This window comes from Octopus sinensis, linkage group LG12, assembly GCF_006345805.1.
Source record: "Octopus sinensis linkage group LG12, ASM634580v1, whole genome shotgun sequence".
Lineage (NCBI taxonomy): Eukaryota > Metazoa > Mollusca > Cephalopoda > Octopoda > Octopodidae > Octopus > Octopus sinensis.
In genome coordinates, this window is record NC_043008.1 from 36,231,358 (window position 1) to 36,244,500 (window position 13,143).

Here is a 13,143-nt window from a genome sequence, read left to right on the forward strand (position 1 = left end):
GCAGAACTATAAATATTGAAAATTGTACCCACACACGCACACATATATACACGCGCGCGCGCCCCAACATATATATATAAACACACACACACACGCGCACACATACATACATATAGCTCTTCCTGTCCTAAACGAACTTACTTTTCCAGCTCAAATTCAGTCAAGCGGAAAATACACTCCTTAACTAAAAAGCTATTCAAAATATCCACATGACGTCTACTGACCAGCCTGAACAATAAGAATTTTCAACAACGCTATTTTCGAAAACTCCATACACCACCTACACCAACATTCATTCTAAACATTCACATGACCTCTCTACTATGACCACATCCACGTGACCTCTTTATTATGACCAATAAGAAATTTTAGGCGTGACACCAGCCAAATTTTAACATCTCTGGAGCCTATTTTCTTACCCCAACACCAACTTCCATTCAAACATTCATGTGACCCCTTTATAATGACCAATCAAAATTGTATTGACCATTGTCCACAAGAAATTTTAGGCGCGAAACCAAGCAAATCTTAAGCAACTCTGGAGCCTCTTTTTTCACATATAAGAGACAGCAAACCCAACATAAAGTCAGATAAGAGAAAAAAATCAATCAGAAAGGAACTCTATCTCACTCAAAATATCTTTTGATAAGCATAGCAAATGCGCAACCGGTAAACTCTTACTTTTTTTATTCTACACTGAAATCTGACATTGAACTTTTCCACCAAAAACTGTATATTACACGCTTTTACTAAATATCTTATTCTGAAACAGAACACTGTAAAAGACTCTTACTTTTTTTCTTATACACTGAAATCATTCACAAAAAATGAACATTGTATTCTAACCCAATTTTTCTCTTTTTTTGTTTAAAAAAGAACTTTCACCTAATTAAATACACTCTCCCTTACTTAAATTATTTTGTCAGCATTTTCTTCATTTCCTTTTTTTATATATCACAACTCGTGTTCCACATCTCCTTTTTTAAATATATATATATATATATATATATGAGTTCAGCAACAATTTAGATTCAAATGAATATGGTACTTAATTTAGATGCACCAGAATTTTGTATGGTGTTACCCATAAAAATATGCGGGGTGATTATAATAAAAAAATAAGCAACAAGAATGAATCCGGTAATTTATAAAATGTTGTAGTATGAAACAATTGTACTAAATTACCGGATTCATTCTTGTTGCTTATTTTTTGTATATATATATATATATATATATATATATATACACATTATTTAAAAGCAGCAGAAATATAACAATATTTTTGACCTGGTTATGTAAACATCTATTGTTATATTTCTGCTGCTTTTAAATAACGCATATTACTCTACCTCTGGTATTTGAGTACTCTTTTTTTCCACCTTGTTTCACATTTATGTACTTACTCCAGTGTATATATATATATGTACACACCTCCATACATGCATATATGAATGCATACCAGCATGGCTGAGTGAGCAGTGTATCGGGCTGTGAGATTGCTAGTTTTAATATATTGTCACTTGTGCATTACATAACCTCTGTAGTTAAAAAATTTAAGTCTTAATTAGTCCAGTCCACATAGCTATGTGGACTGGACTAGGTATCACTGGTTAGAAACAACTCACTCCTTTCAACATTGGCACTCACAAATACTAATGTTATTAGTATTATTAATGCAATTCTATAAAGCAGAATAGTGTGTCTCATCTGAAGTCCAATACTATAATGATAATAATAATAATAATAATAATAATAATAATAACAACAATAATAATAATGATAATTTAGGTGTAGGGGTGGCTGTATGGTAAGTAGCTTGCTTACGAATCACATGGTTCTGGGTTCAGTCCCACTGCGTGGCACCTTGGGCAGGTGTCTTCTACTATAGCCTCGGGCCGACCAAAACCTTGTGAGTGGATTTGGTAGACGGAAACTGAAAGAAGCCCATCGTATATATCTATATATATATATTATATATATATATATATATATAATATATATATATATATACACATTATTTAAAAGCAGCAGAAATATAACAATATTTTTGACCTGGTTATGTAAACATCTATTGTTATATTTCTGCTGCTTTTAAATAACGCATATTACTCTACCTCTGGTATTTGAGTACTCTTTTTTTCCACCTTGTTTCACATTTATGTACTTACTCCAGTGTATATATATATATGTACACACCTCCATACATGCATATATGAATGCATACCAGCATGGCTGAGTGAGCAGTGTATCGGGCTGTGAGATTGCTAGTTTTAATATATTGTCACTTGTGCATTACATAACCTCTGTAGTTAAAAAATTTAAGTCTTAATTAGTCCAGTCCACATAGCTATGTGGACTGGACTAGGTATCACTGGTTAGAAACAACTCACTCCTTTCAACATTGGCACTCACAAATACTAATGTTATTAGTATTATTAATGCAATTCTATAAAGCAGAATAGTGTGTCTCATCTGAAGTCCAATACTATAATGATAATAATAATAATAATAATAATAATAATAACAACAATAATAATAATGATAATTTAGGTGTAGGGGTGGCTGTATGGTAAGTAGCTTGCTTACGAATCACATGGTTCTGGGTTCAGTCCCACTGCGTGGCACCTTGGGCAGGTGTCTTCTACTATAGCCTCGGGCCGACCAAAACCTTGTGAGTGGATTTGGTAGACGGAAACTGAAAGAAGCCCATCGTATATATCTATATATATATATATATATATATATATATATATATATATATGTATGTGTGTGTGTATATGTTTGTGTGTCTGTGTTTGTCCCCACAACATCACTTGACAACCGATGCTGGTGTGTTTACGTCCCTGTAACTAAGCGGTTCGGCAAAAGAGTCTGATAGAATAAGTACTAGGCTTACAAAGCCTAACTCTAAGTCTTGGGGTCGATTTGCTCGACTAAAGGCGGTGCTCCAGCATGGTCACAGTCAAACGACTGAAACAAGTAAAAGAGTAAAGAGTAAAGGGTATAACAATCCTTCAAGGCACAAGGCTTGAAAATTGGGGCAGGGGGATAGTCAGTTACATCAACTTCAGCTGGTACTTATTATATCGACCCTGAAAGGTTGAAAGGCCAAAGTTCATGAAGAATTTAGCAAAGATTTTACCGGTTTACAAAATTATTGTCAGAGATGTTGATTAAAGCTTGTTTACATGTCTTTATGATCCCCAGATTTTAGTTTACTCATGTTTTCTTTTTTTTTAAATTTTAAATTCAATTTTTGTTTCTGTCTTAGATTTTATACGAAGATAATGTGGATGAAAAAGAGAAAATACAGTTGCTAACTTTACTTCAAGAATATGGAGGACTTGGATTGGAATTATCCAGGTAAAACGTTTTTTTTTAGCTTAGAAAATTTTAGAATTATTCTTTTGTATATCAGTATTTAATCATTTGCTTCCCAGTCACAGGGTTTCCAGTTCGGTCCCATTGTGTGGCACTTTGGACAAGTGTCTTCTACTACAGCTCCATGCTGACCAAAGCCTTTTGTGTGGATTTGGTAGACGGAAACTGAAAGAAGCCAATCATGTATGTGTGTGTGTGTGTGTGTGTGTGTGTGTATGAGTGTGTGAGTGTATGAGTGAGTGAGTGTGCGTGTGTGTGTGTGTGTGAGTGTATGAGTGTGTGAGTGTGCGTGTGTGTGAGTGTATGAGTGTGTGTGTGTGTGAGTGTATGAGTGTGTGAGTGTGCGTGTGTGTGTGTTTGTGAGTATGAGTGTGTGTGTGTGTGTACATGTGCTTGTGTGTCCGTGTCCTTGTTTTAACAGTGCACAATAGTTGTAAAGAGGTGTCACTGTTAAAAAAAAAAAAGGAGCACTTCGTCGGTTACGACGACGAGGGTCCCAGCTGATACGATCAATGGAACAGCTTGCTCGTGAAATTAACGTGCAAGTGACTGAGCAATCCACAGACACGTGTACCCCTTACGTAGTTCTCGGGGAGATTCAGCGTGACACAGAACATGACAAGGCTGGCCCTTTGAAATACAGGTACAACTCATTTTTGCCAGCTGAGTAGACTGGAGCAATGTGAAATAAAGTGTCTTGCTCAAGGACACAACATGTCACCAGGAACTGAACTCATGACCTTACAATCGTGAGCCGAATGCCCTAACCACTAAGCCACACGCCTTCACGGTATCACTGTTATACAAGCAGTGACATTATCTTTTGCGAAAATATGTCCAACCCATGAGAAAATATTATCTTGCATGGAAACAGGTGAGGCTTGGTGACTGAAAGAGCATCTAGCCATAGAAAATCAGCCTCAATAAGCCTTGTCTACTCAATGCTAGCATGAAAAGGTAGAACTTAATAAACGATAATGAGGATTATCATTCGCCTGTGTTCAAGTTGGCAGCTTAAATTATCAAAGCAGCTTCTCTGTAGTGTTACGTAACATCATAAAATTGAAATTTACACAGTTTGATATCAATCTCTCTTTCTCTCTCTCTCTCTCTTTCTGTCTTGTATTTCAGTGTGGATCAAATTATCACGTCTTTGGTGGATATCTGCAGTCAATATCTTAATCAAGTTCCGAAATCCAGTTTTCTTTCACAGCTTATCATAACAGCAACATCCTTAACGCTGCAGTTTAACCTGGTGGTAAGTATTATCTGTTTGTCGGCCCTTGTGCTTGATAAAAACTGTTTCTACTTCTTTACATTTTGAGTTCAAATCCTACCAGGGTCACCTTTACCTTTCGAGACCCAATATAATAAAATACATTCATGTATTGGTGTTGATGTAATTGACTAATTTCCTTCCACTAAAATTGCTGACCTTGTGACACGGATGATGATGATGATTAATGACTATGATGATTGATGATGATGATGGTGATTGGTAGAATCATCTGTTGTTTTATGCAAGCACTGAGATCATTGATGAGGACACACAACTAACATACTAATTATATTCTGACATGCAATTTTTCACCAAAAAGGACAACACCCAGCACTTTGGAAATAATATCCCAAAGCATTTGTTCTATCAATAATCTCTTTGTTGTTTGCATTCTTCCTTCATTCTTCCTTCCATCATATATATGCAACCAAGCCTTTCCATTTTTTGTTACTTTGCTTGATCAGTTTCCTAAATGTCTTGTTTGTTATATCAGAAATTACTGAAGCTTGGAAGCTCATACTTGTTTATCTATTACTAAATGAAATAGAAAAAGATGAAAAGAAAAAAAATTTAAGTAAAAATATTCTTTCTCAAATTTTATTTTTAGAAAGTTAATATAAATTTTAGATTTCGTTTTTGGATTTGGTTTGCAAGATTCTTTATATGTGTTCGTGTGTTGAAGCATATTCTATTGTGTCTGGGGAAAGTAATTTTCTTTTTGTGCCTTATTATGTAACACACTTTTCAATAGTTTTAACTAGTCAAAACTATTCAAAAGGTTGCAAGATGCAACGAAAATTTTAGGACAATAAAAATAAGAAAAACGTGGAAATTTTACTGGTATGTGTGTTACATAATAAGGTACAAAAAGAAAATGACTCTCCCCAGACACAATAGAATAAATTTTAGAGTTATCTCCCTTACATTTCGTAAACAACAACAAAAAATCATTAACTTAGCAGTTTTTTTCTCCTTGTCACGAAGGTAATTGACTGGGTTGGGGTGGGGCCAGTTGGCAGAAGGTCATTAAGTTGACTGTGGAGGCTGTAGAGGTTGCCTCAAAGTGGCTGTGAGTCAGAGGTAGCCAGCCCTGGAAGGAGTACTGCTAACTGGACACCTCTGGGTCACTGAGAAGGTGAGGATGTGTGGGTATCTGATGTTGAAAAACCTGAAACACCTAATGACCTTAGGAAACATCACTGATGATGGTGTATGGTGTGTGGAAAAACTTTGTTAAGCATTTTAAGTGAGACCTTAGTCCTGGCTGATGTCAGTGTCAGGTCAATGGCACCCTTGCTGGTGGCACGTAAAAAACACCCACTCCACTCTCAGAGTGATTGGCATTAGGAAGAGCATCCAGCTATAGAAACCTTGCCAAATTAGATCAGAACTTGGTGCAGCCCCCTGGCTTACTAGTTTTCAGTCAAACCATCCAACCCATGCCAGCATGGAAACCGGGTGTCAAATTATGATGATGATGATGTTCCTTTTTGTGCAAAAAGCATTCCTGGGTAATTCTTTCTCTCTCTAGCCGTTATATTTAAATCTGTATTTCTCAAACATTTTTGTCACATGCTCCACTTTGATTTTCCAAAAAAGACATCTACCCATCACCTTAAATGGACAAAATTACTATGTGGCATATATGATAGGTATAACACCTGTTTCTGCCCTCATTCATCATCACTCTCTCTCTCTCCCCTCTTGCTTTTCCCTCTGGCAAGGTAACCAAGTGTCTCCTTTACAGCAGCACACCTGTTTCTGTCCTCTTTCTTGTTACCTCTCTCTCTCTCTGTCTTTGTCGGTCTGTCTGTGTGTTTGTCTCTCTCTCTCTCTGGCCAGATACCCGTGTACCTTGTCTATAGCAAGACACCTACCTCTACCTCTCTGTCTCACTTTAGCCTTAGCTCATCTGATACAAGATGCCCTCTTCTAATGCCCCCTCTCCTTTCAATTTTCCTTTTCTTGCAAGTCACTTGGTGACCCTGCCAGTACTGGTGCCATGTAAAAAGCATGCAGCCCACTCTGTAGGGCTGTTGGTATTAGGAAGGGCATCTGGTGATAGAATCCCTGCTAAAACAGACGCAGTAGCCTGGTGTAGTCTGGTAGGCTACTGTCAAACTGTCCAACCCATGTCTGCATCGAAAGACAGACAATAAACGAGGATGATATATATATATATATATATATATATATCATCATCATCATCATCATCGTTTAGCGTCCGTTTTCCATGCTAGCATGGGTTGGACGGTTCTACTGGGGTCTGTGAAGCCAGAAGGCTTCATCAGGCCCAGTCAAATCTGGCAGTGTTTCTACGGCTGGATGCCCTTCCTAACGCCAACCACTCCGTGAGTGTAGTGGGTGCTTTTTACGTGCCACCCGCACAGGTGCCAGACAGAGCTGGCAAACGGCCACGAACGGATGGTGCTTATATATATATATATATATATATATATATATATATATATATATACATATACATATATATATATACATATGTGATGATGATGATGATGATTTAAAATGAGTTTTAACTAAAATTTTATTACAAGCTTTATTCCCTTGTTACATATTTACATTATTCTGAAGTTAACGTATGCCCTTACCAAATATTGCCATGCCCCATCAAATAGAGTGTGTGCCCCTCCATGAGGAACACAATTTAGATATATATTGGATGAATTATAGGTTGTATAAAAAAAAACAAAATCAGTTATGGGAACAATGAATTGAAACAGAAACATGTTGATGTTTGCATTTCCATACCAACACAGCTTCATTGAGATATTGGTGGTTATAATAATCATTTCATATTTTGGTACAAGGCAAGCAATTTTTGAGGAGTTGAGAAGTCAATGACATCGACCCCAGTACCCAACTAATACTTATATTATCAACTCTGAAAATGTGAAAGGCAAGGTTGCCTCCAGTGGAACTTGAACTTAGAGCATAGACAATCAAAAGAGGATAATGGTTCCTATCCTTTCCAGATATATAAAAGCAGTATTGTTCAACAAGGAGCAGATATAAGTTTGTATACATCGCCTTCCATGCCAAACATTTCTCTTGGACGACCTCCAACCTCTACTGAAAGTAGCTGCAACAGCAGCCCTTCATCAGGTATGACTGATGCTGATGTCCGTGCCATGAATGCTGCCAGGTATAACCTGCCATTGACCAGTCATATATTACCAAATACTTTACCATATTACCCATCACGCCATGTTATTGATGTTATTCGTCTGGTGTGCTAATGATTCTGCCAGCTTGCTGTGTTTTTGGTGTCTGTGATCTTGCATATTTTACCTTTTTCAGTCATTGCACTGTGACCATGCTGGGGCATCATCTTAAATGTTTTTATCAAACAAATCGATCCCAGTACTTATTTTTTAAAGTTTGCTATTTATTTTATTAAACCGTTTTAGTTTCCATCTGCCAAATCCACCCGCAAGGCTTTCGTTAAGCTAAGGCTGTAGTAGAAGAGACATTTACCCAAGCACATCAAATGTTTCTTGTTTTTAGTTTCACCATAATATTTCTCATGAAACTTTGCAAAAACCTATCTATTTATTTATTTATTTTTGTTTGTTTTTTGTTTGTTTGTTTATTTATTTATTTATTTATTTATTTATTTATTTATCTATTCATTCTTCTTCAAAATTTCCATTTCCAGAAAAATGACTTGCATATCTGTGATATGCTGATAGATTTATTGTTGCCTCTTGTGAAGAAAGTAGATGATACCAGTAATCTACAGCTTCGGGGTATAGCTTGTTGCTGTTTGGAAGAAATGGAGTGTTTTTGCCCTGTAAGTAATCCAAAGACAATTCCATATACTCTCTAGATGTTTTTTTTCTTTTTTAATTCTACTTCCAAATGTGTCTTCGATACAAATTAACATTACACCTGCAACCAACTGTACTCAATTTGTTTCCCTCCAATGTTTAGGGATCTTCTCCATTCATTATCCAATTATCACTACCTTGTTTTATCATGCTCATTGCTTTTTGTATCCATGCTGGATGCTCTTCTAGTTGTTATTCATGCATTAAAACTAATGAAACTGCTGAGCTGTTGGCTGTAGTGTTTATGGAAGGCGTAAGCATAATATCAGCATTGCACAGGTGTTGCCGATTCAATGACATATGAAAATAAACACTCTGCACACATAAATACAACATGCACACTCACACTCACATGTGTGTGCACATACATACAGGTCATAAACATCTTTTATTCTTTTTTTGTATATGTCTAATTATCTTGTTCTGCTGGAGACAAATTAGATCAGTTGCTGTGCTCTGAGACAATGATGCCTTTTTTTGACAAAACCTGCATCCACAGCTTCCCTCTTGTCTCCAGACAATCAGGCTGCCTTTTCTTTATTGATATATCATCACTTTTGAAGAATCTTGAGATTATATTTCCTTCTCATGAATTGCTACCAGCCAATTGCTCTACCTTCTCTGGAGGTAGTTTTATATATATACGAGCAAAATGCGCCCCATCCAATAGACGTTGCTTAGTTGTCAAACATTTAAACCAAATTTTCTCAAAACAACTTGTCTGACCGTCCCATTGGCCTCCCCTTTGAGAAACACTGATTTAACCTAAATTTGAGACACCAAACAGGCCAGCTTTTTTTGCGCAAACTGCACGTGCATTTTTCTTGCGTACTTGCACGTACAAATGTACGTTCCCACGGCTTTATCGATCGGATTCTCACCTGGAATCGATTTTTGTAATTTTTTCAAGACTTATACATGCCCTGATACCGTTGGTATCTACATATCAAATTTGAGCGCAATTGGATGGAGGATGCCTGAGATCCTAGAAGACATACATACAGACAGACAGAATGGATTTTATATAATAGATATATATATATATACACACACATATATATGTATGTATAAAATAAATAAAAAATGAAATATGGAAAGCTTTTAACAATGCAGAAAGTTTTAGAAAAAAATAAAGTTGGAGAGTTGCTGTTGTTGCTAACCCAAATAAAAAGTCATTTAAAATCTACTAAATCCACTCACAAGGTTTGGGTTGGGTTGAATTGGTTTGAGGCTGTAGTAAAAGACACTCTACCCAAGGTATTGTACACTGGGACTGAACCCAAAACCATGTGGCTGGGAACCAAATTTCTTTGCCAAACACCAAAGGGTTAACTCATTTATGACAAAAATTAACTCATTTAAAGCAAATCTGGTGAGATATTTAGAATGAGATTACCAAAAATTGTAGATTTATTTTGCTTTGTTTATATTTGTTTCCCAGGGACTTTTGAAGAAATATTTAACCCCCATCTTGAAAACAGCCCAGCTGGAGTCAACTTATATGTATCAAGACATTGTTTGCCTTCTGTCACGGATAATTCACCACATCACAACAAAGTAACTATGGTTTATTGTTTTTTTATCTTTTATCTTTTACTTGTTTCAGTCGTTGGACTGGGGCACCACCTTGAAGGATTTAGTTAGAACGAATCAATGCTAGTACTTATTCTTTAAAGTCTGGTACTTTAAAGTGAAGGGGAACATAAACAAACCAATGTCTATTGTCAAATGGTGGTGGGGGGGATGAACATGAAGACAAAGACTCACACACACATAGATACACACACACACACACACACACACAACAGGCTCCTTTCCGTTTCCATTTATCAAATCTGCTCACAAGGCTATGGTTGGCCCAGGGTTATAGTAGAAAAGACTTTCCCAATGTGCCACGCAGTGGAACTGAACCCAAAACCAAAGCAAAAAAATGCTATCATAATTTATTATTGTTGTTAATAAGGCAGTGGATTGTCAGAATCATTAGAAAGTTTGGCCAAAATACCTCTTGGTATTTCTTTTGGTTCTTCACATTCTGAGTTCAAAGCCTACCAAAAGCAGCTTTGCCTTACATCATCAGTCCAGGGTTGACATAAAAGTACTGAGGTTGATTTAATCGATAAATTCACTCAATCCAAAACTTCTGGCCTTGTGCCTGTGTTAAAAACAACAACAGCAACAACAGCTGCTGCCGCTACTACTACTACTACTACTACTACTACTACTACTACTAGTAGTAGTAGTAGTAGTAGTAGTTGTTATTATTAAGGTGTCAAGTTGGCAGAATTGTTAGAACAGTAGAAAAAAAAAAATGCTAGGCAATATTCATTTTGGCTCTTTTCGTTTTGAGTTTAAATCTCACCAAAGATAACTTTGTCTTTCATTCTCTAGAAAGAAATGTCACCATCATCATCATCATCATCATCATTATTGTTATCATTATTATTATTTTATACCCTTTGCTTTGTTTCAGACAAAATGTGTTCGAATCAAAGGAAACTAAACATTCAAGACACTCAACTGATGAGGTTGATTATCCTTTCATTATTTCTTTTCTTAATTATTTTAATCAATTGCCTTTGTGTTGTCTTTTTTAAATTACTCTTTGGTGTGATGTTTATTGTTTAATATTTAAAATTTTGTTCTTGTTTAGAACCAGTTCTGATAAACCTCCGACACATTTTATCATTGAACGACTTTCAATGGAGTTTTTCAACTTGATTTTTCCCTTAACATTGTTCTTAAATAAAACATATTCAAAATAAGAGCAAATTGTGCTGGAGTGGAGGCCTTAATCTGCTAATTGTGGTAGCCAAATTTCTCTTAAAATTGTGTGACAACAAGGGCTGAAGAGGCAGCAGGGTATTTTTACATGATTGTTTGAGCTGTAGTTCTAACAGCCAAATCTATCTTAATTAAAATGTATCTAAAATGAGCAAACTGATCCACATGATGTACTTAATCTTTTAACATTTAAAACATCTTTATCCAACCCAAGTATTTTACTTGTTTTATGTTCAAACTGACCATGTCCAGCCTTTCACATCTACCCTTCAATGTCATTCTAAAAATAAGAACCAGTCCAGTTCAGTCCAGTCCAGTCTAGTAGATTGGTGGAATCATTTGAGTGCTGGACAATATGCCTTGCTGTGTTTGTTCCTGTTCTTTATCTTCTGATTTCTTGGGTGGTAGACTTAAATCTGGTGCCCTGTCTAACAACATCACTTAGTTCTTAGGTGTCTTAAACCAACTTCATTAAGTTGCTTGGTCTGTTTTGAAGGTAACTTCCTGCCATCTATAATAATAATAATAATAATAAAAGATAGTGCTCATGTGAACTGCTCATATCCTACGCAAAATACTTTCTATGTAATCTCAAGTTTTAAAACAAACATAATTTCCGTATGATTTTTTAGTCATTCACTAGTACAACACTAAGTACAAAACCAAATATATGGCACCCTAGGCATAATACCAGCACAAACTTCCAACTTGTTGTCTCTTGAGGTCTCTGGGTGAGACTTGGAGCCAGCTTGTGCAAATGTAAAGCAAAAGTCAAACATAGAATAATAATAATAATAATAATAAAAATAATAATAATAATCGTTATAAATTTGAGTGGTGTTTCTCTGTCCATAACGTTTTTATGTTCATTAACTCCTTCTAGACCGTTGGTGTAAGGACAACGAAACTCAAACCAGCAACTCCCTTAATCTCAGGGAATGTCCTAAGAGGGTCTATTTTTTAAGGGCTGCTTAATTGGGGCCCCACTGACTCCCCCCTATTTTTACTGCATTTTAAACTGAATACATGGCATTGCAGACCAAATTGGAGCAATGACAATGTATTTCATACAATGAACTTCCAGGGAGTATTGTAAGGAGGTTCAATTTCTAAAGGGCCACTTAAATGGGACCCCACTGACACTGCTATTTTTTCTGTATTTACCTCACTCCTATGCTTATTGATTAAACTATGATCAATATCACTACTTAGCACATTTGCAGAAACTAGAAACTAGCTGCGTGTTTATCAGCAAAGCTGGCAGAAAGTGGTCCAAGTATTGATACACTGATACGCTGTTACAGAGATGGAATTTACGTTACATGTTGAATGAATAACAAGTTAATGGGACATTGGGTTTAGGTATGAGTGCGAGTGAAGTATAAGTATTGAGTGTATGGGTATGGTGTGTGGATATATGTCAGGTAGGGAGTGTGGAATGGGGTATCGGATAATTAATACCAGGAGATACATATACAATGAATGTGACTGAATCCATTACATTACACATGGGCAAAGGGCCACCAAGCAGCCCGATAGTGGGGCCGAAGGTCTCAAAAGTGCCCTCTGTAGGAGCCAACCTGATGCTGCCTGAAGAGCAGCTTCAAGGTTAGTAATAATAAAACAAAAAGACCAAAGTAATTTTGAAGTACCTTCCTCTTTTTCTATAAAAAAATAATAATAATAATAATAATAATAATAATAATAATAATAATAATAATAATAATAATAATAATAATAATAATAATAATAATGATGAGAAGAAGAAGAAGAAGAAGAAAAAGACCAATGCAGTTTAATTTATTTGAAATGAGCATCACATGAGTTAGCTTGTTTGTTACATTTCTATTG

General features: G+C 36.0%; 1 protein-coding gene across 2 annotated transcripts in view; it reads left to right on the forward strand.

The window, feature by feature from the left end:
• LOC115218012 (AP-5 complex subunit beta-1-like) overlaps positions 1-13,143 on the forward strand; it is a 67,213-nt gene that overhangs the window by 7,344 nt on the left and 46,726 nt on the right. For both annotated transcript variants that reach the window (XM_036507873.1, XM_029787758.2), the window contains exons 2-6: positions 3,272-3,363; positions 4,513-4,639; positions 8,337-8,471; positions 9,950-10,065; positions 10,982-11,036. In XM_036507873.1, the coding sequence (XP_036363766.1) occupies positions 3,272-3,363; positions 4,513-4,639; positions 8,337-8,471; positions 9,950-10,065; positions 10,982-11,036 (525 nt within the window). The remainder of the gene's footprint in view (positions 1-3,271; positions 3,364-4,512; positions 4,640-8,336; positions 8,472-9,949; positions 10,066-10,981; positions 11,037-13,143) is intronic.